Raw genomic sequence first — 25,328 nt, 5'->3', positions numbered from 1 at the left:
GACAAGTTCTACGTGCCTTCTGTGGTCATCCGGATTATTTGAAAATACTAATAAATCGTCGATGAATGAGTAGACGATGTCATCCAAGCCTCGTAGTACCTCGTGCATAAATCTTTGGAATGTTTGGCTAGAGTTTCGTAGGCCAAACGTCATGCAGTTGAATTCGAAGAGTCCGAACGGTGTAATGATGGCTGTCTTGTTGATGGTCTGTACTATAAATATATGTAAATATTTATATAAAAACTTGGGTTTCGAAGCGTTCCAACTGTTGACCTCAGTAGCTCTGCAAATTACTTATGTATTAAGTTAAAATAAATACAATTTTTGGATCCACATTCTGTATTATAGGTCATATGGATTTATATTCTATTCTATTTATATTCTATTATATGCTAAATAATATTGTACTTTTACAAATTGTATTTTGTGCAACAAACTTTAAATAAATAAAAAAGTATTTTATTTAGTTAGACTTTATTAGGTATTAAATAAACAGAACGAAGCGAGGCCTATGCTCAGCAGGGGGTGGAAAAGGGTAGATCTTATGATGACGAAGGGTGCAAATATGCATGAGGCCCAATTGATAGAAAATGGTCATCGCGTCTGTGGGCAGGACACCTCTGCAATATCTGTGGTGTCACGCGCGTGTTGCAGACAACACAAAATTGTTGATTATATCTGTAAACATTTCCATATACCTATTTAGTCATATCGCTATTGTTGCATGTACACTGGGTCTCAACCCAGCTGACTTGCCAAGTTTAACAACATATCTTTCAAGATGTTGTGCTAGTTAAGCGAGCGTGTAGACTTGGGCAAAAACTTGGCGGTCAAAGCGCGGGGCCCACTGAGGTGCACTGGTCAGTTTTTCTTTCAAAATCTTTCCTAGGACTATCATGTGAAAAAGGATTACAACATAGGTAGCAAGAGCTCCATGTTGAGAAGAATCCCATCAGGATATTCTCTCACCGATAATGAACAGAACCGGTGGCTGGTTAAAGGCACGTTATTCTTAGCATATTCATTGATCAAGTATAATTGTATACAAGAAGGCTAAGTACTTTCACACATATATGTAGTTCGTACATGGATTGTTGCGTGTGGCATATCCTCAGATGGATGGCGTGCGACACAACTACGGGATGAAAAGCCTCGACAGTTGGGAGGCAACAAAAGCGTTATCAAAGAGGGATGGCAGATAGGCACTGCATTTATTTTTGCCACAATCTCACACATGCACAACAAAAAAAGAACAGGTAGGTATCAAAACAAGATTATCCTAAAATAGGATTACTTTTTAGGCTGACACCGGGCTTTCAGGCGTCATAGCCATGAATGCAATCAACAATGTTAGTGAATAATCTAGGATTCGATTCTGCTAATGTTGACGAAAAACCCCAATTGACATCATGTGTTCAAAGGTGACTTTGCTCATTGGAATGTACAGCAGATTCCACTCCAGAAAGGGTACACAGGGTTACACAAGTCACCGTCCAGCCCCAAGTACTGCTCTAGTTCAACGGCATATGCAAAAAGTTTGCGGTCGTCGGCTCGGGGCCCAAGTGGGGTGCAGCTTGCAACCAGATTTTTCAATTGTACGGTACTTTAGAAAGCCCAGTGCTGAGATGAACAAGGAAAATTATGTCTAGACCATTTTTGGCGGCTTCATTCAAAGATTTCATATCAAAGTACTGTGCCGACCGATATTGCACGTAATAAATTTAAATGACGCAGCACACTGCAATGTATTTTTGACTGTGACTAAATATACCTGTGCCTAATATAAAAAGACAGCGAGTGATGATACTGAATACATCTTGCAGTATTTCAAAAACAATAATAAGCTTCCAGAACTACATTTTAGTGGAAAATGGTTATATTTGGCATTGATTACTCATCATGATAATGCAATAATCATCACGAAAACGATTCCTGATTAACATATTATTCGGCGTAGAATTAGCATTTATATTATTCGAAACCATTTTGGGAAGGTAGTGCGCGCGTTTACACTTCCGCGTTGAGTGTGGAGACTTGCGAGAGATGGAACTTCTATCGCTGCGGTCACCACTTAACATCAATTATGGACTAAAACTTTGATGTACAAAAAAGTTATTCCTATACAAAGTCTTATCACCAATTTTATGTAGTGTATTGAACATATTAATGCTTTAAAGATTTTAAAATGCAGAATAATAAATAGCAAGCAAAGTTAAATTTTCCAATAACAAAATTTGTGTAATTGCTCGCAACAACTATTAATTCATGCCGATTCAGAAACAGGAATTTAAGGGCATTGAACATTTGAATGTGAAGGTCGACCCACCTAGAGACATTTACAAAATATCAAGTGAACAAATATAACACATATTTCATATTGTTAATGGACGAAACCATTACCAGATTATATTAAATCTGCAAGTATAGATTGAAGATTACAGAAGTAGAACTATCTGCTCTCTGCAGCATGGCCCTATTGCTCGACCTTGTCATTAAGCACATATCTATTCTGAATTTAAAAAAATGGACCCAGCGGTTCAGACGTGAGCTATCACGGCTAAACCAGGACCTGACAGACAAGACAAATTTTGAACGTTTATAATATTAGTATGGACATTGTGTAAATAAATAAATAAATATATCAGGACAAATCACACAGATTGAGCTAGCCCCAAAGTAAGTTCGAGACTTGTGTTATGGGATACTAGCTCAACGATAGTAACATATATGTAGATAAAAATCCAAGACCCGGGCCAATCAGAAAAAGATCATTTTCCATTATGACCCGACCAGGGATCGAACCCGGGAGCTCTCGATCCAGTGGCAAGAACTTTACCACTGCGCCACCGAGATCGTCAAATGCATCTCTACTTGTGCATCTACATGTTATATTTTACATCACGTGTCATATTTTACAACGATTGGATTTTGTGAACTGTTCATCGGCGTATGTTGACTAAAAAGTGGGGTAGGTATATCGCATATAATGCTACATTTATACTTATTATATTTTTTATGTTCACAGGCAACCAGATAGTTATTTTATTTTATTTTGGCAAGTGTTATTTACAACGACCAGTGTGCCCCGCTTGAGACATTTTTTTAGTAAGCTAGTATTTTCATTTTATTCTACTTTAGGTAACTACCGAAATAAATGTAACATTTCCTTATTTTAAACTTATACTGTACTAGATGTTGCCCGGGGCTTGGCTCCCGTGGGAATTTTGACATAAAATATAGCCTATAGCAAACTTGGATAATGTACCATTCTAATGGTGAAAGAATTTTTGAAATCGGTTCGGTAGTTTCGATGATTACCCGCCTCAAACATACAAACTCACAAATGCTTACCTCTTTATAATAATAGTATAGATCACTGGAATAGGTATTGTATATTTAATTGTGTAATTCGTCGCATAAATACCCTGTACAATGGAGCTACCAAATTGTAACTGTAATTGCGAGCAAATAGTTACATTTAATTTGACGTATTTAATTAATTAGCGGTTAACGACAATGGCCCATAGCAACTTCCGACTAAAATTATTACCTATTTATGACGCAGTGTTAAAAGTCTAGTTTTTTCGTATAATAGTATAAAAATAACACCAGCATACGAAAATGCGGATTTCCAGATGGTAAGTAAGCACCGCAGTCTATGGACGTGATAAGAGTTGTTGATAATAACGTAAAGATCCATATAAACTATATTTTTACCAAGCCAGCCACTGACTATTAAAAAGGGATTCTTCAATATTCTAACAAAGTGTCAAGGTAAAGCTTAATTATATGATACGCGTGCCCACTGCTCAATGTATGAAATACCGTACAAAAGTACATCATTAAAGAAGGTAGGTATCACGGCACCGTTAACTGTATGAATGTGCTATATTAGGCGCGACTTTCCATACCCATTCAATTATTATAAATAACAGTCTTGCTGGTCGTGCAAAAACCTTCGGCGGTCAACGACACCAAGGGGCACTTTAGGGCACACTCCGTCACACCACGTCAACGAAGTTGGAAAATAAGTTTTTATATTACCTACCGTTGACTTATTTTGTAATATATGTAATAGAAGGAGTGTCGATGTACTTGATATCATTTCCCTCTTTTATCTAGTAGATCAACGATGTTAATTTTAGACTCAATTTATTTTGTATAGAAAATTGGAAATAATGAAGAATTTTATTTACTTATTAATTTTTTAGAAAATATCTAATATTTAATTCGTGTTACGTTTCAAGAAACAAACTCTCTGAATGGGGGGAGTATTTAGTGCCAAGTACGTCTGTACTCTATAATATATTTACTCAATGTATCGTATAAATCTCTATGATTAGCGTAAATTCAAGGCAAATTGTTATTCACAATATTTGTGATTGAACTCCTTTTGTTTGTAAGTGATCGACCGCTGCGGCTTTCAAACGTAAAGAGATCTTGATGATCAAGTTTTATATGTATACATAGAATAGCATGTAACTTATTTTTCATAGAGTAAATACTACCCAATTAAAGCGTTACATTAAGGTTGAGTTGCACCATCAACTTTGACGTTGATTTTAACAGGCGCGTCGGTGTAGTTTAGACATCAAAGGTGTCGGTGCGACCTTAAGATTGGATTAATATTCCAGGAGTCTTGCTGTTGCACACATAATATACTTTTATCCAATTAGAAAATAGTTTGCACGACTCTTCGTCAACGAGCTTACACCTTCTTGTAAGTACATTGAGCAAAATTGCCCAAAAATTAGATTTATTCTCAATAGATACCTACACATTTGTATATCGATTACAAAAAGGACAAAATACTAGATACAGATGGTATTAGTTAGTCATTTTTTCTTACTAAAATTCAAATAATCGCGCAGCGGAATGAAACCGCAGATATGGCCTTGGCGTTCACCGGAGAAATCTTAGCGTTTGCATAGGGTACCTGAATGCCCACACAATTTCACCCACGCATCCAGACATAGTTTTTATAACTACCCCACATTCAAACTTTGATTCTGCAACTGTAACACCCGAATATGTTACGTTTATTTTATTTTAGTATAGTTTAACTGTCTGTTGGCAGGTCAGTAATCCATACCACATATGTGAAAATGTGTTTGTTTGTCCTTCTGTATTGTCAAAATAGATCATTGGGTTGAGGTGATTTTTTGTTGTTGAAGTTAGCTAGAGAACACATAGAAAGGCTACTTCTTGCCGTCTTTGTTTGTCCCATCGAGCTGAGGTTTTATTTAACTCTATCAATTACTAACTCAATGCATAGCGACATATTTATTTTATCATAAAGTTTCATAAATTCACCTTGATAATAGGCAAGATAATTTAAGATATTTATCTGCTTATTGTGTGTTGTTATATATACTTTTTTTTTATCTAAGGACGCATTTTTGTCTTAGTTATGTAAAAAGTTTTAACAAGTCTTTCCTGTCTTTCTTATCCTATAGCTTAGACAGCTGGTGACAGGCAGCACGATGGTGACGATAGTTTCCAATTTATTCTTTAAAGAACTTGAATATGCGTGCATTGGCAACGCGCTAATTCGAGATTTCACTTGCCCATTGCGCGTTAAATTTTGGGCACAATGAATTGTTCCGCATTCCGAACCGATGTGGAATTCATTCACGGGTCGCGAAGCCAACTCGTCTAGACCGTGCGTCGGTGAAAGGTGACCATTCACCGGCAGACTATGCCAGACATGGGATAACTGGTTAGGACTAGGTATGTAACTATAGTAATCGATACAGGTTATTCGATGTAAATTATTTGTACGGAATTTCAGACGACGGATCGTCAAAGTATTAAAAAATCCACAGAAAATAATTTACACAAAGTCTGGACTATGAACCTTGATGAAAGCATTCATTCCTTTTTTCTTCATTCCGCTGTTTAGATGATTAAGACATCGGTGGTATTCTGAGAACTTCGCCAAATATAAGATATTTATTGAACGTGTTCGAGCTATTAATCAACGAAAACAAGGAGTCTAAAACTTTTGGAATTCTGGATGCCTGTGTAATTCAAAGATAGTTTTAATTAAATAAGGTATGTCGTCGGATGAAAGCTATTACGATAATCTATTTTAAGATTACGAAATGAATGAGATGTATGACAGTGAAATCCACAGTCGATATGATCGACACGCCGGGACGGGTTTATGACGAAGCAGCATCCGCATAGCAACGCTTTCAGACGGTGAATGAAAGTTGATCACAAACGAAAAAACGCGAGTGTACCGCTCCGGCACGAGTGGAGTTTCAAATATTTGGCACTTCGGATTTTGACGGGCCACGACAAACATTAAAACGGTGTGAGTTTTATATGACCGCGGAATAAATTCCCAAAAAAATATTGTGATTTTAAAATTAAATAAGACGCTTGATTGAGAATTATGTGTATGTAACTAAGTGTAATATTGTTTTTATTATAGTAGGTAAATATACAATTTGCCGACTGCAGCAAATTGTGAGAAGATCCCGCTACGGCTTCCACACGGGGCCCTCGCGTTAATTTTCATCCAAGTTAAATTCCGCTCCTCCAACCAAATTAGCATGTTTTAGAAAGCATTCATGGATTACAAAGAGATTGTTAGCGAATTTGTCAAAGATCTTTATCCCTATAATGAAGGGAGATTATGGTACCGTGGTTGGCGGAAGTATCTTGAAACCTGATAAGAATTTAAATAAAGAAAGGAACACACAATATTTTTGATAAATTGCTTATTTATTTATTTTATTTTATTTATAGCCAGCTAATTTATTTTATTTTATATCTAGCAGCTCATTAAGCTGATGCATGCGTGTCTTGAAGTTTGGAGATGTTATCCAACTGGTTGTTAAAACTGTTGACTGAAGGTGCAGCGACAACATTCTCATTGAGTTTGTTCCAGTCTCGAACCACACGATTGGATAGAATTCTCTTCGGTTTTCTTTTTGCCGATGTGCGACACAGTTTCAAGGAATGACCTCTTAATTTATTATTTTCCGAGAGTTTAAACAGATGATGCAGACTAGGTACATCGTAATATTTTGTAGTTCTCGATGAGACACCATCTCTGTCTGCGGCGTTCCAAAGTTAAGAGATTTAGTCCCTTTAGTCTCTGTTCATATGTTTTATTCCTTAGTGACTTGACTAATTTAGTTGCCCTTCGTTGAACATTTTCAATCAGTGTAATATCTTTTTTGAAGTAAGGGTCCCAGATAACGTACTCGAACTCGAACTCCAGCAGCGGTCTTATATATGTCTTATAAAGGTTAATAAAAGTATTTGGAGTTAGACTCATGAAAGATTTACGATCTTATTATTGATTACGATCACTGTAATTGCGTAGAGATAATTCCTTTAACAGCGTTGTAGATTATGGATCAGAATTCAAATAGGTAAATAATAAACCGCTGTTTACGAAATAATGAGAAGGGGAGAGCTTCTCGATTAAATCTGATTACAATTAACGCTATCTAAGAGCGAGACAGACGAACAGGAAGACGACTGTTGGCAAACAAATAATATTTGAAACTAAACTGTAAACCAGTAGGCAATTAGTAACTTTCGAGCGCTAACAATAATTCTATTCGAGGCTCAATGATGAAACTTTCTTGTAGACAAGTAGACGATTTGTTATATGGCGAGTAAACAAATTATAATGTACAAATAGGGAAATTGTTACTGCCAAATGAGTTTATTTATGAGTAAATAAACATGCAGGCTTATGACATAAAATTTATATTAGACACATATATGTTACATGTATGGGATTATTTAGATAAATATTGAACAACTTATGAAGAAAATCGTTGAACATTCTTTGATAACAATTCCAGTATCAAGAATTTGAAAAATAAAACATAGTGCGACGAGACATCAGTTCAACAAATTCTAGTGTCAAATTTATGGTCTCAGCCAACACACACACCAAATCCCACGATAAGTCCAGACACTCATCTCCAATTAATTAGTCACGTGTGTAAATAAAGAGTGGCCCGGATTTCCCAGAAACTGGGTATTAGGAGCAGTATCTTTGTGTTATTTAGAACGGGAGAATGCAACGTACCCCGATTTTGTGCCAAGAGCGTGGGTGGTGTGCGGACTGAACTGACTCGCCCGACTTTATTACACGTCACTAGGCGAATGACACGGATATTTTTGAGGTGATAAATAGGACATATTTTGAACAATAACAACGAGTTTTTTTTAATATTTGTTTCTATGTTACAAGGCGTTAGTGTTAGAAGAAAAGGCATTTCGTCAATTTCGTCCATTCTGTCAATGTTTGTAAATATCTAACTAAAATGTTGTACGGATAAAGGTAAATTATGTATGGATTTTGTTATTTACACATATTTCTGTATTGTGGTACTCAAAAACGATTCAGATCAAAAATAGAAACCGTCTATAAGGTCACTTACCCGTGGAACGTCACACCTATTACCTTGCCACCCAGCTACTATGTGTCGCTAGGTACGTATTTCAAGGAAAAGTAATCCTGTGTTTGTAAACAGTAAATCTACTACGCAATATTTTTGCCGCCAGAGATTATTATTTCCATTTACCGCTGAAATTCGACCACGAGGTGGCCGGTGGCACTCGCTATCGACCCATATGTAAACAACTTCAATGAATAGATTAATTCTATCAGAAGCTTTGCTTGTACCCCAACCTAATGCCCCCAATTGATGGGAGATGAGTATAAAAGGCGTGTTATCTTATAAAGTGCCAATGCGACCAACGCGAGGGTTGAAGTAAATTGGGTTAAAGTTAGGGCAAGACTTAATTTTAGGGTCGAGTTTCTGTATAGTGACCGGTCGTAATTCCTTTCAAAATGAACTAGAAAATTTATAATACAGTCTACACCATATCCGGACTTTTACACTGTATTATGACAATTTATTAAATAGATTATTTTTATTTATGACTCAGAAAAAGAAAAATACTTTGACAAACACCGCCGAAAAACGTACCTAACTCAAAAGTACACTTGAAGTGCACATAAAACGAAAAACAAGATACATTTGCCGTACCTTCCTAAGTATGTATGTCCCACTAACCAATTTGGTATACTGTAAATATAAAGGCTAATTAAGAAATAAACAACTAGATCTACCGTGATACTAATCGTGATATGTCAATAAACCGTAACAAATCGAGAATTATGAATTATGGAATCCTGAAAACATACTAAGGAAGTAAAAAAAATAGTGGGCCGCATGTCTGTTATTCACTAATTGCGTCATTTTCAACACTATTTAGTGGATTTCTTTTAAGCAAAAGGATTTACTTGCGTTAGAAATTCTCGCATGCTAAAAGTATAAAAATACCTTCCTTGCAAATTAATCAATTGATATGATTATGTAGAATTATAGACGTGGTACAATGTAAACGAAGGGCCGATCTATGTAACCGTGACAGCCAATGGTGCACAGGGAAATAAGGGCAAAGGGATGTAGGGCACATATACAGGTCACAGGGGGTCCTGTGCATTCAATGATGCTACATGGGTCGGCTACCTGCAATGGATGGTTACCGGCGGAAAATCGTGTTGTGACTAAGGAAGGGCTTTGTAAAGTGTGATGTGAACATGGGTACTTGTATATTATAGTAGATTGTCACTTCAAAAGGATGCTATATGTAGGTATATGTATACTTATTTCTAAGATACAATATTTAGAATTGAAAATTCATCACATTTCAATTCAAACTAATAAGTGTAACAAAATATGATATTTTGTAAATTGTGAAATTTGTACTAGGCAAAATACATAATATTTTTTTCCTTTATATTGATCATGTATTGACCTTATTACTTAAGTAATATTAAGTTTTGGATGTATTTAATTTAATGAATTTAACTTATTTTGCGATGGCTTCATCAGCATGAGTTTAGTTTTTCATTAATATGTAAACAATGATAAGTTGCCATAATTATCATTACAAATTGTGTTGCAAATTATTGTACAGCCACCTGTAGAAGTTCCAATAGAATTTGTAAGACCCCAGTAAGTTTACTAAATGACATTTAATATGTTTACATTCTTCTTACAATTAGTATAATGTATACTGGCCTGTAAGGGCCCCATATGTAATCTGACATTATTATTAAAATGAGAGCCATTGAGTGTCCCGGAGTATCATACAAACAAATCTCGGGTGAGTTTTGGTTTGAGTAGTTATAGGTACTTATGTTAAATCTATTTTTAACTTTTCATCCCACCATCTATTTTTAACTTACTTACTTACTACACTTAATAATGTCCTATTAGTCGCTAGCTTTAAGTCAGTGACCTTAAAAAACAACATAGCTACTAACATATACTTGGTTTATTTCATCATGGTTCTACTATCACTAACTAGTACCGGGATTCCTACTGGTACTGGACCCAAGGTTCAAGATTTGATTTCAAAAGTATCCTCCAGACATACTCTCTGCACATAGTTTATAGCCATGTTATACATACAGTTAAATTTCTTTGTATAGTGTCACTTTATAAAGTTTATCACTTCATATAATTCCAAAATATGGGAACTCTTAAATACTAAATTTGACACTATTTAGATATTTTTTTCCCCTTTTTGACTGAATGGAATGACATTTTTGTAATCTTAATTTTTGCATGGTAGCTTAAAGGAAGTCATTGTTGCACTTAATTTTTTTTTAACTATGCATTTTTATGTATTATTCCCGTAGTCTTCACAAATAAAACATTATTTATCTTCAATATATGTTTTTTTTTTAATAGCTTAATAGTATCAAGTACTGGGCAAAGGCCTCTCTTCCTGATTCAGCTTATATATTCTGAATCCCAGAAAGATAAAAAATCTTAATATAGTTATTAACAGAAATTGAAGAATACTAAAATAAATGCTAGACATATGACAGATGTTATCACTTCAGTGAAGAAATTATGTTACATTGTAAATAAAATGTTCATGTTATTTATCATGAACATCAACTTTCCCTGTTGTTTTTTTTTTCATATTTGGGTAATGGCTGTCATTCCATCTAATCATCAAACTTTAATTTTTTTTTAAATAACCATGTTAAATACTTACGTTTGTTTTTGGCATTCTCATCCATTAGCATGTTGAAGTGGTGGTGGCGGTTCCACGCAGCCATTTTGCCTTCGTGCGGAGCCCCAAGAAGCACCAGGGCCGCCCCGGCGGGCCCAACTCCGTCTAGGGGCTCCAGGTTCCTTACACTATAACTTTGTCACACACTCATAACCCAATGAGCATATCTAGCACACACTCGCGATAGGAAACGCCGCCGTAGCCGACGGCGATGTCATCAGAGGCAAACAAAGCACATGCCTTACACTTCCGCTATGTATACACGCACTTATGCACTCGCGGGTAAACAAGCACGATCACACGGCGGCGGTGATTCACCTCGAAAGTCGCGCGCTCCGCACTGCAGCGGACTGTAGCGTGCGCTCGCGGACCGCAACCGACTGACACCCAAACCGACGTCCCGTGCTTCTGTCACGTGTGCACTATGCACAAACTGACTACCACACCAACATCGCACAAAATAATTCACTCAGATATCACCGTCTAATATTTCAATACGTAATCCGACTGTCCGATGCGACAATGCGAGACAAGCGCGCCGCGCGATTTCACTCCGACGAACCGATGCCGACTAAGTACCTAACTACTCGACAAATCGAACTCACGAACAAAATAATAACAAATGTGCATGAGATGCTCGCTGTATTAAGTGCACGTGGGTTGCGTCACAGATAGAATCTACTAACAGTAAAAACACTGAGGCAAATACAAACGTTAAAAAACCACGACGGAATTTATTAGACTGCAAGCAGTAGGCAAGCTAGCTGATGAATCTAAAAATTGTTGAAATACGAATTACACTGTCGCACACAGAGGTAGCAAAATGATCGATTGATCGAAAGTTTTCGAGTATAATTACGACACCACGAATTACACTATTTGTAAACAAAACACCGCTCGTAACATACAGAAAATAACAGCTTGAAACACTAAAACGCGAATGCGTTGATCAAGCGCGACAAATAGGACAAAACATGGCAGACTCGAAAAGCACACGAACTTTGTCTATGATCTTTTTATTTTTAAATGCTGTGGTTTCCTCAACGTTCCGTTACCAAAGTCCAAAATCTAAAAAACTTCTTAGTTTAAGTTAATTGACATAAATATTATAAAATATAAAAAGGAGCTAAATGTTGTAAAGACATATTTATTAGTTAGGATATTATTTTAATTGGAAGTATTTCTTAAATAACTTCAGAATGATTGAACCATGAGTTATGTAAAACGAAACATATGACGCATATCATAGACAAGGGAAAAAAATTCAAAATGAAAGATGGCTTCTTTAATATTGCTAGTAAGAAGAAATATTATACGAATTGGTAGAAAAGTAATATATCTAATTTACAAAATTCTTCTCGTTGTGGCAGCGTTACTTAGGAGAAGGGCGGAGCAAACCACCACACTGAAAGAATATTATAGTAAAAAAAACTGTTATATACCTTAAAGCTAAAAGTTAAATAATTTACAAAAACATTTTAATTAAATACAGCAGTGATATTTACATTTTCCCACCCGCTTGTCCTACTATTCATATTATACTAATATAAAAAATGCGAAAGTTTGTGTGGATGTATGAATGTATGTTTGTTACTCATTCACGCAAAATCTACTGGACCGATTGTTATGAAATTTGGTACTCGGGTAGAATAGGTTGAAATTCCCACGGGATCGAAGCCCCGGCTCACAGCTAGTATTATAAATGCGAAAGTTGTGAGGATGTGTGTATATATGTATGTTTGTTACTCTTTCACGCAAAATCTACTGGACCGATTGTCATCAAATTTAGTACATTATTAGCATAGTAAACATAATATGTAAATGTGTTTTATTTAGCCGAATAAAGTTTTTTATAGAATATAACCTGGAATACCACATAAGGTACCTTTTATCCCGAAATGTCCAAGGGAGCTAAGTCCCGGGGCGAAGCTAGTATTATCATAAAGTACTTATTATTTTTTTAACAAAATTAAAGTGAATGTTTTGTTACCTTTATTTAGGTAACTATGTAAATAGAGAATAAAATGTTGTTATTACATAAGTGGTAGGTCGCGTTTGAAAAGGTACCCCGAAGTCCGGCTACACCTAAGTTTAGCCGATTAGACCTATGTCTAACCTAGGTCTTCGATGGTTAGAATTAGATGTAGCCTGCTTAAGATTGGCTAGATCTAGGTGCAGTCCATCTCAGAAAGTAAAAATATTGATTTATGAATAGTTTATTTCGTGTACATACATCTGTTTCTTTGACCTGCCTGACATTATTAACCAAATATGTGATTTTAGACTTTACTTCATTATTTACCTAAAAGAAATTTAAGTATACTACGTCTTAAGACAAAGACCTAGCAGTTATTTTTTTAAAATATTGAAACTGATATTTCAAAAACATCTTTCTAAAACATTTGCATTGGTAGAAATTCAGATCAATTTGGTAGTAGTTTGCAGTTGACATAAACGTGCGTGACGTCATTCATTTTAGTGAAAGAACGTCATTACTTTAAGATTTTCTTAGATTTCTTAAAAAAGTGTTATTTCAAGGCATTAAATATAAACTAGAACGTTCATTATTAATTGATTACTAATAACGGAGTAACTCAAAGTTAGTGTTTATATTATTAGGCGTTTTAGCTTGTCTGCTACCTTACAGCATTGCTTTGATATTTCGCCTTGTGTAATAATTAACCTTATCGTGAATGTAAATTATACAATAATTCTTCTAGGACTCTGTGCTATATTGTCCAATATGCCAAAACGCGGAGGTGGACGTGGTAATTCCAGAAATTTAAAGCCGTCTTATGACCATTTTGGTAAGTTGCGAAGTAGTACAACAAACACATTGGCGTGGTATTTTTTTGTTTTTGTACAGATAGAATATGGCGTCTTGTACGTGTACAAAGAGTGAAATATTTTTTTTGACATTTGAGTTTTATTATACATGACCAGACCATGGTTATTTATTTCAGAACATGATGATAGAGGTCATTCCAACAACACAAGGCGTGTTAGTTTTAAACCCGGCTATTTCAAAGGAAAGAATAAGTCCCGTATTTGGAATGATGCAAAATTATTGCTTGATGATGACATTGATATGTCTGGAGGACCTGTCCATGGTCAAGGTCAAGGCCGAAAAGGAGTGTTCAGAGGTCGAGGAGGTAAACGGATGACGACACCTGGATCTGGTCCTCCGAGAGGACATGGTATGCCTAAGAAAAAATTCATAGCAGGTCTATTGCCATGGTACCAAATTATTATACCATATGGAGCGAAGCACGAAAAAGATGTTGTTTTGAAAGCGTTACTAAGCTACATTTCACCGGAGATCTTCATCCCACACTATTATAAAGTGAATGGGAACTCTGCAGTATTTTATGTGGATGATGTAAAAATTGCTGAGAAGCTGTATTATGCAGACAGAAAGATCATTATGAATGATGGCTTCAAATTGGTGGTGATTGTTCGTAATGTTGCACCAACTGTGACGATTGATGCTGAAATGAAGGAGAAAATGAAGACCGCTATGGTGAAGAGATACAATGCTGCAACTAAAGCTCTAGATTTAACAAAATTCCATGCAGACCCAGGTAAATACTGATTTTAGTTATCTTTTTTTAGTCTATTCTTTGTCGGTGCTTCAGTTGTATGTGACTATGCTAGCCTCATTAGAAAATACATTTTATTCGGTATTAAATCTGCCTTTGCCCTATCACCCATCTCAAGAATGTATAAAATTTTATATGTTAATTTCCAGAACTACAAGATGTATTCTGTGCACTTTTCCGGCCAATGATTATGTTGGCAGTGGTGGATATTATTGCTGAGCACATTCCAGACCTCGAGGCCCTAAACCTGAACGATAACAAGCTTCATGGCACAGAACATTTGAAGGTTCTAGCTACAAAGTTCAAGCACCTCAAAATTTTGTATATGGGAGACAATAGGGTGTGTACGAATTACCATAATTTTTAGATTTCTGTCTTATGGCTTATGCATTTTGAAGAGATTTTTAATCATCTTTTTTATTTCAGATACCATCAGTTGGATCGCTAGACCCACTGAAAGCCCTGCCCTTAGTGGAGCTGTACCTTAAGGGGAATCCCCTTGTGAACAGGTTTAACGACCATGAAGTCTACATCAGGTAATCTTTATTGGTACAAGGATTGGTTGGACCCAATCTTGATCTTGGTAAAAATTATTTTGGCTGTATGATTAGCCCAGAAAGAATTGTGACTTAATTGTATGAAGCAATTTCTGTGGCAGTTCATCTTTATGCAAATATTATCCTGATGCAGTAGATTTATGGTGTAGCAAATATGTAGAGCAAGAGGTTGTGATTGAAAAGATATACAAACCATCTACTCTCAGTATCGTTGTTCACATCCCAATAAAATTCTAGCATACCCTATTAATAGAAAGGGTTATATAAAAATCTAAGTTCAAATTTATTGAACAATGTGATGATATATCATGTTTTATATTTGTAATCAAATTGTAAATCAAAATGTTTTGAAATGCCAAATATTGTTGATTCTTCTTCACACTATTTTGAAGCACTTCTTTCTTTAATTACTTTCAAAAGTGCAGTAAAGTTTTTACACACAATATTGTTATATTTTACTTAATAATGTCATAACTATAACTCTGTTTATTAACCTATTCGCGTAACTTTTTGATCGTGTGTACTGTTTTCAGAAACCGCACCTGCTACGACCTAGCGGTTTAACCACTAGGCCATGTGGTGGATGTTGGTTCAATTCTTTCAATTCAAATTACAGACATCATTGTTCATTCTTATACACTTAGCCCCTTATTAATAAAAACGTTGTTCTCTGATTAGCCTCGGAACAGTTATTCTTTATATTGTCTCGGTCTTTCAATGTCATATACTGGAAAGAGAGAGAGGGACAAAACAAAGAAAAACTACTCCAAGCATAATAAGAGAATGAAATGTTTATTAATAAATTAGTTATTCCATACTCTTATTCCCTGATGGTTAAATAAGATATCAGAATCATGTTATTTATGTATTATATTGTTTTTATTAAATTACTGTGAATTTAAGAAACTTTGTCATTAGGATAACACAAATTCACAGGGTTTGTAAGATAAGTCAATAAATATGTACCTATGTGTTATTTACTTCACATGCTAGTTATTTTACTTCAAGATTTTTAGCGAAGTGCATGGAAGATAGTATCTCAAACAATATTACAACACCTAATCTTGGTTTACTTAAAATTTAAGAAAGTACGAATTTCAAATATAAATTACTGTATTTATAACCTGAGTTCAAGTAATTTTCGTTTCAAATTTAGAAAAGTGCTGATATATTTTGAAAATGACATAAGTAAGCTCTTTTATAAGTTTTTAAGCTTTTCAATTTCAGGCATATTACTTGAGTTTAAATAACTATATTGAAATACTAGGGTTTGACAAAATCAATGGAAAAAGCGGTAAAACAAAATTACTTGTTACAATTTTTTTTTGTGCCCGAATTGTCCATTAAATTCTTCCATTTATTTTGTTAGACATTGAACGATTTTAATACTTAGCATTTGCATAGAATACTCGTTACTTGTTAAGAGTTGATCATTTTATAAAAAAGTTGATCCATCATGATAATTAATATCTATAAAACACTTATGATTTGACAACCATGAATGATTTCTTTTTCGTAGTGCCTTTTGTACAGTTGACTATAGCAATCAGGTATCCAGGTCTCGATTTACAAAACTTATGTAAAACTGTGTGCTGAATGGTTTACTAATAATTAACCATCAAAATGGCAAGAAGCTTTTTGCCATTTTCTGTTCAGTCTTATGGCATCATCCCGTAAGGCATTCAGTCTACAGATTCTTACATTTTTAGGTTGTGAAAAAATTGAAAGTGAATGTTGTTAGGAAAATGAATATTCAATTACAGTGTTTTTACAAAAAGAAATAATTTAAATATTTCACACACTATATGTATATAATTAAATGTATAAGTGAATGAGTATTACACATTATACATTTACCCTTTTATTCATAAAAAAGATAAAGCATACTAAGTTATGTTTTGTCTCATACTGTCAATATCAAATATTGTAAAGTGGGACAGTGACAAAATATACTTCAGCTTAAAGTATGCTTTAACTTATATGCATAATTAATATGATACTTAATGTCATTTTGATTCATTACATTATTAATTACGTGGTTCACTATTTTTTTTAGTTCCTATTTAGTGCATTAGAAATAGTGACGTCGCTCCAATATCACTTTTGTACAAGTTTCAAGTAAATTCTTTTTTTTTACATTTAGATAAACTTAACTGATTTGAGTTCCAATGTAATAGTCCTTTGCTATAGTTGACTGTGCAAAGAGCATATTATGTTCATGTAAATAAATCTGGGTTTACACAATCAACAAAATCATGTTAATATTCAACAAAATCGTCTACACAAAATATTGTTTCATTACACATGTTCACTTGCATCGACAATGTTTTTGTTTTCCTTTCCCGGTGTACAAAATGGCCCCGAGCGCGTTGAGGGGGGCAGGGTAATGTCATATCAACCGACATTTTGTTTTCTAGAGAAACTAAAGGTACATAGTACATTTGCACTACTTCATTGGGTGTCATCTTTAAAGCGTCTGTTCTAGACATACTTTACATTGACTATGGCCTTAAGTTTTCTCAGCATGTGTACAGAAACAAAGTTTCGTGTATGTTGAATGTTTTATCGGCTTAACAAGTTTATGAGTTACAGAGCTGTTGACAGTTGTATTACTTTTTCCCGACAGCGACGTTCGGAAGAGGTTCTCGAAGCTGCTGAGACTAGTGAGTTTTTTTACAGGCTGCTCAATTATTTCATTCATTCATTTTTTAAGGGCCTGTTCGCATTTTTATTAGTGTATGTGCGAGTGTTAAATAGAAATAATATTGTCTCGCATTAATCAGCTTGTCTAGATTGTGTACTTATCACCTGCACTGACACTAATTAAAATGCGAACCGGGCTTTAGCATTAGCCGGCCCCTGGACAATTATTACATTGTGCAAATAATGAACAAAGGCAATATCTGGCCCGGTGAAGAAATCGCTGTATAAGTTTGTCAAGTAAATTAAACTTTACAAATTGGTCAAATATCCGTGTTCATTAATATTGCGTAATGTTAAGTAATTGGCAGATTTCAGGTCGCTGTTAAGGCGCTTTATTAAGGCGGTCCCCCGCACACTAGCGCCACCATCATGTTTTTCCATTACACAATGTAAATCGAAAACGGTGGCCGCTAAAATCCGTTTAGTCAACTGTGACCACATTGTATTATAGAAAACTATAATACTTTCCAATCAATTTATTTAGTGTGGCATAATCTGTTAAAATATTTTTGTTGTTATATTATTATATGTGATGTGGTGTTAGTGTGCGGGCGCAAGGCGCCTTATCGCGCACCGCATTTTGTCTGCGGCTTAAGTCTTTTAAATATATAGCCTTTGAAATGTGCGCTCCTTTCGCAATTTACTCCAAACTTAATCCAAATTTCCATGGTAACAGGACGGCGTGGACTTGCCTCCCGCGATCGGCTTCGACGTCACAGAAAATGTCACTCTCCCTCCGCGACAACAGTCGTTCCTCTCTGATCCTTCCGGACAGGAGTTGGTCCGCCAGTTCCTTACTCAGGTAAATTATACAACAATACTTTATAAATAAATTACATCAAAATGGCGGATGTTGTCCGACCGATTTCGGTTATGGCGACAACTTTAACAATTTTGTACTCGCTAGTGTGTTGTGTAGCTTATTTTTAACATCCGACGCAAAAAAAGGGGTGTTATAAGTTTAATATGTCTGTCTGTGGCATCGTAGCTCCCAAACGGATGAATCGGTTTTCCTTTAGTTTTTTGTGTCATAGATAATTTTATCCCGAGTGTTCTTAGCCGGGTTTTTTTTAATAAAAATTGGTTCAGCCGTTCAAAAGTTGTAGCGAAATTAATATTTCATTAAATTCGGGGGGTTTTTTTTAATTTGTCTAACAAACTTGTATTGGTAAACGTTCATAATAATTACATAGAATTTAGAATTAATTGTTAATTAGTTACTTTTTAATCTGACACCAGTGTTAGCAATAACACACTCAAAAAGAAGTTTATACATATTTACATAAGTACAAAATAAACACAAATACGATAAATTGTGTAAAAGGCGGCCTTATCGCTAACAATTTCTTTTATACCAACGTTATAAAGACGAAATATTTGTATTATTGTGCTTTTGTAACTCATGGCACGAGTTCCCGGTGTCATTCGGGATTATGACGCCGCGGAGCCTGAGGTCATCGTAAAAAAATAACATTTGAAGATACGTAACTATTTAGTTAGATATGTGAGAAAAATCATTTTCAGTCTTTCAAGATTCCAGAAAGTAAGGATTTTCACAACGTCGTATAACTTCCGACACTTCACCTTCCAAAAATCGCTTAGTATTTTGATGAAGTGAATTATAGTCAAAAACTATTCGAAGCTTACTGTGATTTTACAACCACTTTAACCCTCCTTGGGAATGCTATAGTTGCTTACAGCTGCTAAGGTTATCCGTCCTGAGTCTCATGACATCAACGGTAGGATATGGAGTGGTCCTATTCTAGGGCGGAATCTCACGCCACACGTGCTTTTGTTTGTAACTAATAAACTAAAAAAAACGTTTCGTTTGCAGTACTACGCGATATACGACTCAGAGTCCCGACAGCCATTGTTGGAAGCCTACCATGAACACGCGACTATGTCTATGGCAGCCAACTACCTGTCTAATGATAATAGAAACTCTCCAAACACTAGGTATGTGCTTAATTATAAATAAAAATGAACAATCACTTCACTACATAGTATCTATAAAACAAAGTCGCCTATGTATTCTTAAATCTTTGAAACAACGCAATGGATTTTGATGCGGGTTTTCTTAACAGATATTGTGATTTCTCAGGAAGGTTTATTTGTGTAATTTATTATGGTTTTACTCGAGCGAAGCCGGGACGGGCTGCTAGTTGGTAAATATGGATATAGTTTCTACTATATCTTGACGAGGGTTTGACAATAATATTTTTTTTGTTCTGAACAATATCGATATCAACACTGATTTGGTTTGATTTGTCACCTGCATTCTTCTGCTGGAGCCCGTAATGGTGTAAACTAAAAGGTGTTTTCTCTTCCAGACTGAACGCATACTTATCGAGCAGTCGTAACATAATAAGAGTATCGGAGAGAGAATCAAGAAGACGATACTTGAAGAACGGCAGACTGCAAGTCGTCTCGTTCCTCTCAGACCTACCCAAGACCACGCACGATCTAATGGGATTCGCTGTTGATTTACTGGTTTTTACGGCAAGTACTTACCATAAGATGTACACTTACAATTCTCTCTCTCTCACGTCCGGACGTTCCCGATTACTTTCGTTGCTGTGATTCCGCGAAGCTTGTCAGCGTAAAAGATATGTTTTGAAGATTCAGCTGTTATTTTACAAACGTCCTGCCTGAATTCAACGACTATAGTATTAATTTTTACTTGAAATGTTTTGTTTCCTTCACTTGCACTCACACTAAAAATGTTCATTTCTCTCTGCATCACCTATTGGTTATTTTGTAGAAAAAGCCTCAGACTTCACCTTTGAAAATTAATAAGTAAAATTTAGCTTTGTATAGTCAACATCACATCAACTTACTGACTTAAACCTCGCCGCTATTACCGCGTCATATATCATTCAGGGTAACTTGATGTGCTGTTGACTGTACTCGTAATGATATATAAACTTTTCATCGACAGCCAACAATGATAGTGCTATCAATGAACGGCGTGTTCAAAGAGACGACGACCGCCGGCAGCCCGATGCGTTCGTTCCACAGAACATTCGTGATCGTGCCCAACTCCGGCGGCGGGTTCTGCGTCATCAACGACATGCTGTACATCACCAACACCGCCGATGAACAGGTCCGACAGATCTTATTCTGATTCAAAGATCCTGAGGCAAAATCTTTCTTGACTTGAGATAGCGCGTCTCGGTGAGGTAACGGGCGATCCGAGAGCGGGCAGTTACTTGGTATAAAGGATTGCCATTATCGTCTTCTTGGAACCCTTCCAAGCGGCGACGTCCTGGAATCTCTTATTTATGATTATAATTTTTAATTTATATATTAATTTTTGTAAAAATTATGTCCTATGAAAACAAAATATATCTAGTTCTACATAAATTATTGTTTCTGACATATAGTGAAATGGCAAACACAGAGCCAATGTTTTTATTCGAATATCGGTTCTCACTGTCTCTCACTGTCCTGAGGGCGTAGGTTCGATTCCCGATGAGTCCCTGTTTTTTTTTTTGTCATTAATATTTAAAAAATAATCGTACTTGTCTTTCAGGAAGAGAAAGCGTTTTCATCGGGCGCCCCCGCGGCCCAGCCGCCGCCGGCCGCCGCGGCCCCCTCCCCCTCCTCCGCCTCCCCCTCCCCCTGCCCCTCCGCCGTCGCCGGCGCAGCGCCCGCCGGCGACGCACAGAACGTGATGCTCAACATGCTGAGCCAGCAGACTGGCATGAACCACCATTGGAGCATCAAGTTAGTATTCTGCTTCTTCGTGTGATAGTGAACGTGCAACGTGCGCCATTTATGTTTGAATACTTTGTTATAATTTACGTCTCTTTATAAATGGTGCACTGAAGAGTTCATCTATATATCTGCACTCGGCGGTTTAACATTTTATTGTAATTATTATTTTTTAAATCCTTACGTTTTTAATTTACTGTGTGGCCCGTTCCGACTTCGCTCGGATACAATAAATTATACACTTAAAACTTCCTCAGTAATCACACTATCTATTGGCGAAAACCGCATGAAAATCCGTGCAGTATTTTTTTAGTTTAACGCGAATAGACAGACTTTGTTTTATAATATGTATGGATGCACGGTGGCGCCATCTACTTTGGCTATCAGACTTTTTGAATAAATATGTTATGGAAAATAACACTTGTAAAATCTCAATGATTGTTGTAAACATTGGGTAGTTGATTCATAAAGATATAACCGTAATCTATTTATTTGCAGCTGCTTACAAGAAACGGGATGGGATTTCCAGCGAGCGTTGTTTATCTTCAACCAACTGCAGACAGAAGGGAAAATACCGCCGGAGGCGTTCGTCAAATGATCCCACAATGCACCGTAAGCTGTGTAAATATTGTGTAAGATTATTTTTAAAAAAGTTTCGTTGTACAGAAGAAGATTTGAAGATTTTTCGTAAAATTGTTATTGAGTGATCAATGATTGAAGATCTTCGATGTTGAAGAAGAAATAAAATAATTCTAAGTCTGAGAATGATTTCTGGATTGAAAGTGAAATGTCTAGTAGAAAGTTATGGAAGATAGTAGAGATCGTCATAAAAACAAGGAATGTTGACAAAGTCATGAATCTTCGATAATACTGAAATATAAAATGGTAAAATTGAAGAAAATATTGATTATTTGTACGTGAATAAACTTATGGCTGAATGAATAACATATAAAGAAAACATTAATAAAATTATAATGTTTATCTATAGAAGACGTGATGACCGGAAGATGAAAGAAGAAAACTTATAACCTATATATTATACTGATTTATATAATTTCTTAAGTATACTAATTTTCTAAAGTTTTCCTTCAAAAATAAGCAACAAATTTATACAGTTGAATATTAAACTAATCTTTGTTTATAAGAAAAAACAACTAACAATTGTATAAAGTTTAAACTGTGTGATATTATTCTAATTACAACTTGTATAGTATATATACTATATACTCCATATCCCCCATATGTGTGGAATTAGAAAATTAGATAAAAACTCCATTTAAAGTTGTAGACTTGTTCTAAGTTGAGTTGACGCCCCCTCTCTACAGTACGCGTATTCGTATAGTATACTTTTGTACATAAAGTGCGAGAGTAGGGCGCGTCATTCCAACGCTATATTCGCACCATGAAAACAATTTAAACCTACATTTTCTTACTTTTGATTGGTGTATTTATCAGTAGATAATAAAAAAAATGTACCGTAACGTTTGGGCATAAGTTTCAATATTCAGAGGCAAATTGTATCTATTGCCATTCAAAATTTGCTCTAATCCGTGTAAAAATTACCGCAAACAGAAGCTAGATAGTTAAAAAGACGCGTTTGACATTTCTTTTTCGAAATTATTTAATAACAATTATTATATAGGATATTTACGGTATTCACAAAGCCTTTATGAATTATATTTACATTATAATTCTAAAAAGAAATATCAAATGCATGTTTTCAGCTATCGAGGAGAGCATAATAACGATTTTTTAATTGCATTTAAACATGTGACCTATTTCAATCGCTCAAAAATGTGTATCCTATTATATCTTATCTCGATAGTGTACAAGTATATTTATGATCTCTGAACAGATATTTTCTACGCGAAGCTAAACTGACCTGATGAGGGCTAACGTGTGGTGTAGAGCAAGGTCCGTGTAAAAGGCAAAAGAAATAAATTTAAACACACTTGTTTTGCATAATGAACGAGACATCACTCGCCTGTGGCGTCAATTAGCAAGCGAAGAACGATAACCCTCATTGACAGTACTTGTCAATCCGCCATCTTTATTAATCCGACCAATTACCATCGCAGACCGATTAAGTGGCGGTTTGACAGTAGTTTTTATACGTTGCTTTACTGTTAATGACATTTGACATTGGAGCAAGAAGAGAAGTGTTAATATTTGATCAATTGGAATTTTGCCATGCTGTCGTTCAAAAAGATAGATGTTTTGTTTTTAAAAACCTATTTATATTTCCAAATTATCGAAAAAAAAAACACGATTGTCGCCTCGATCCTTTTAATATGAATTTATAAAAATAAAAATAAGAAAAAACAACAACTAATATTGATCACATATAACGAAGTCTCTTTGTATGTTAGATAAAGAGTTTTGTTAATATTTTCGCTGTTGTTTGATGTATGTATCTTGGATCGTTATTACTTATTAGTTTTTACGATTTGGCTGTTTCTAATAAAATAACTTTATTTACATAATATTATGTAAAATAATTTTTCAAATGCAAATTCTTGTATTTACTAGTTTTGTTAATTTAGTTTAAATTATATTAAGGTTTAAATGATAATTACCGTATCTTTAGACTATATTTTGGCTTTTATATAGATTTGGTTGGAAAAAACTAATATTTTGTGTGTTTAGGGAATAACATTGTATAGTTTAGCTTTATTACTTTTCGCGCTAAAGTCAAGCGCTTACGTAATTTGAAGATTGTAAAATAACAAAGTCTCGGTTCCTTTAAAAAAATATGAGTAAATTATCTATGACAAAAAAAAATTTAAATATTTTTTCATTATGGGTTTTCGACACGCTCGGCCAAACAATCGGTGTGTTCATATTTCGGCAGTGGCGCTGGTGTCGCATTATAACACGGCCATGTTGAGAAATTCGGCCGTTGGTTGTAGCCTGAACATGACGGCGGAACCCCTTGGAGGCACCCTAGCGGTGGAGCCCTTGTGGGCTAGTCGTCGGGTACCAGGGCTCACCAAATCTGAAGCCAATGAGAACTGCCATTTTCTGAACTGAACCAACATGTAAAGCCGAAGCGGTCGGGGAGGTGCGTAGGGCCCCAATTAGTTAAGACTTATAATTAAAATGAATGATGAATACAAGTTTCTGTTTATATTGATGTTTTTAGTTTTATTTTAATCTTAATCTACATCTTTGAATGTACAAGTTATTTTATTTTAGCATTTTTTAAAGTTTCGCGCTTTGAACACATTTGAAAATGGTTCGTGTGGGTCAGTGCACTGTCTCGCTACCAAATAAATGGGCCTATTTATGATTTTATTTTAAATAAATAAATAAATATATTAGGACAAATCACACAGATTGAGCTAGCCCCAAAGTAAGTTCGAGACTTGTGTTATGGGATACTAACTCAACGATACTATATTTTATAACATATACATATATGACAAACATCCAAGACCCGGGCCAATCAGGAAAAGATAATTTTCCATCATGACCCGACCGGGGATCGAACCCGGGACCTCTCGATTCAGTGGCAAGAACCTTACCACTGCGCCACCGAGGTCGTCAATTGCAATTTTGCTTTGATATTTTGTCTCCGATGATATAAAGCAGTGGTTTAGTGAGTATTCACGCGAAAAATCTCTACTTTTCTGTTAGTAAATTGTCACTTTGAAATCTTTTGAGCTTTGTATACTATACACAT

At 35.4% G+C, this 25,328-nt stretch overlaps 2 protein-coding genes across 4 annotated transcripts in view; one reads left to right on the top strand and one right to left on the bottom strand.

The window, feature by feature from the left end:
* The window catches only part of mnb (minibrain), a 152,838-nt gene extending 140,767 nt beyond the window's left edge, over nt 1–12,071 (bottom strand). For all 3 annotated transcript variants that reach the window (XM_053752896.1, XM_053752900.1, XM_053752898.1), the window contains exon 1: nt 11,056–12,071. In XM_053752896.1, the coding sequence (XP_053608871.1) occupies nt 11,056–11,119 (64 nt within the window). In that variant the 5' untranslated portion in view covers nt 11,120–12,071. The remainder of the gene's footprint in view (nt 1–11,055) is intronic.
* A 1,454-nt stretch (nt 12,072–13,525) lies between these two features.
* Nucleotides 13,526–24,779, top strand: sbr (small bristles). Its single transcript, XM_053752570.1, has 12 exons — nt 13,526–13,672; nt 13,794–13,880; nt 14,037–14,654; nt 14,822–15,012; nt 15,099–15,208; nt 17,856–17,892; nt 18,609–18,734; nt 19,767–19,888; nt 20,263–20,431; nt 20,871–21,035; nt 21,465–21,658; nt 22,145–24,779. The coding sequence occupies exons 2-12, from the start codon at nt 13,817–13,819 to the stop codon at nt 22,242–22,244; spliced, it is 1,896 nt and encodes a 631-aa protein (XP_053608545.1). The 5' UTR covers nt 13,526–13,672; nt 13,794–13,816; the 3' UTR covers nt 22,245–24,779.
* The last annotated feature ends 549 nt before the right edge of the window (nt 24,780–25,328 follow it).

Source organism: Plodia interpunctella, chromosome 12, assembly GCF_027563975.2.
Source record: "Plodia interpunctella isolate USDA-ARS_2022_Savannah chromosome 12, ilPloInte3.2, whole genome shotgun sequence".
NCBI classification, from domain to species: Eukaryota; Metazoa; Arthropoda; class Insecta; order Lepidoptera; family Pyralidae; genus Plodia; species Plodia interpunctella.
The sequence above is the reverse complement of the archived record's forward strand: the minus strand, read 5'-3'. Positions and strand labels throughout refer to the sequence as shown.

Excerpts from the sequence above, each read along its gene's own strand:
- sbr (XM_053752570.1), top strand. The coding sequence starts at position 13,817 with ATGCCAAAACGCGGAGGTGGACGTGGTAATTCCAGAAATTTAAAGCCG. Across the intron at positions 15,209-17,855 it reads GACCATGAAGTCTACATCAG|CGACGTTCGGAAGAGGTTCT; the intron begins GTAATCTTTATT and ends TTTTCCCGACAG. Across the intron at positions 21,659-22,144 it reads AACCACCATTGGAGCATCAA|CTGCTTACAAGAAACGGGAT; the intron begins GTTAGTATTCTG and ends ATTTATTTGCAG.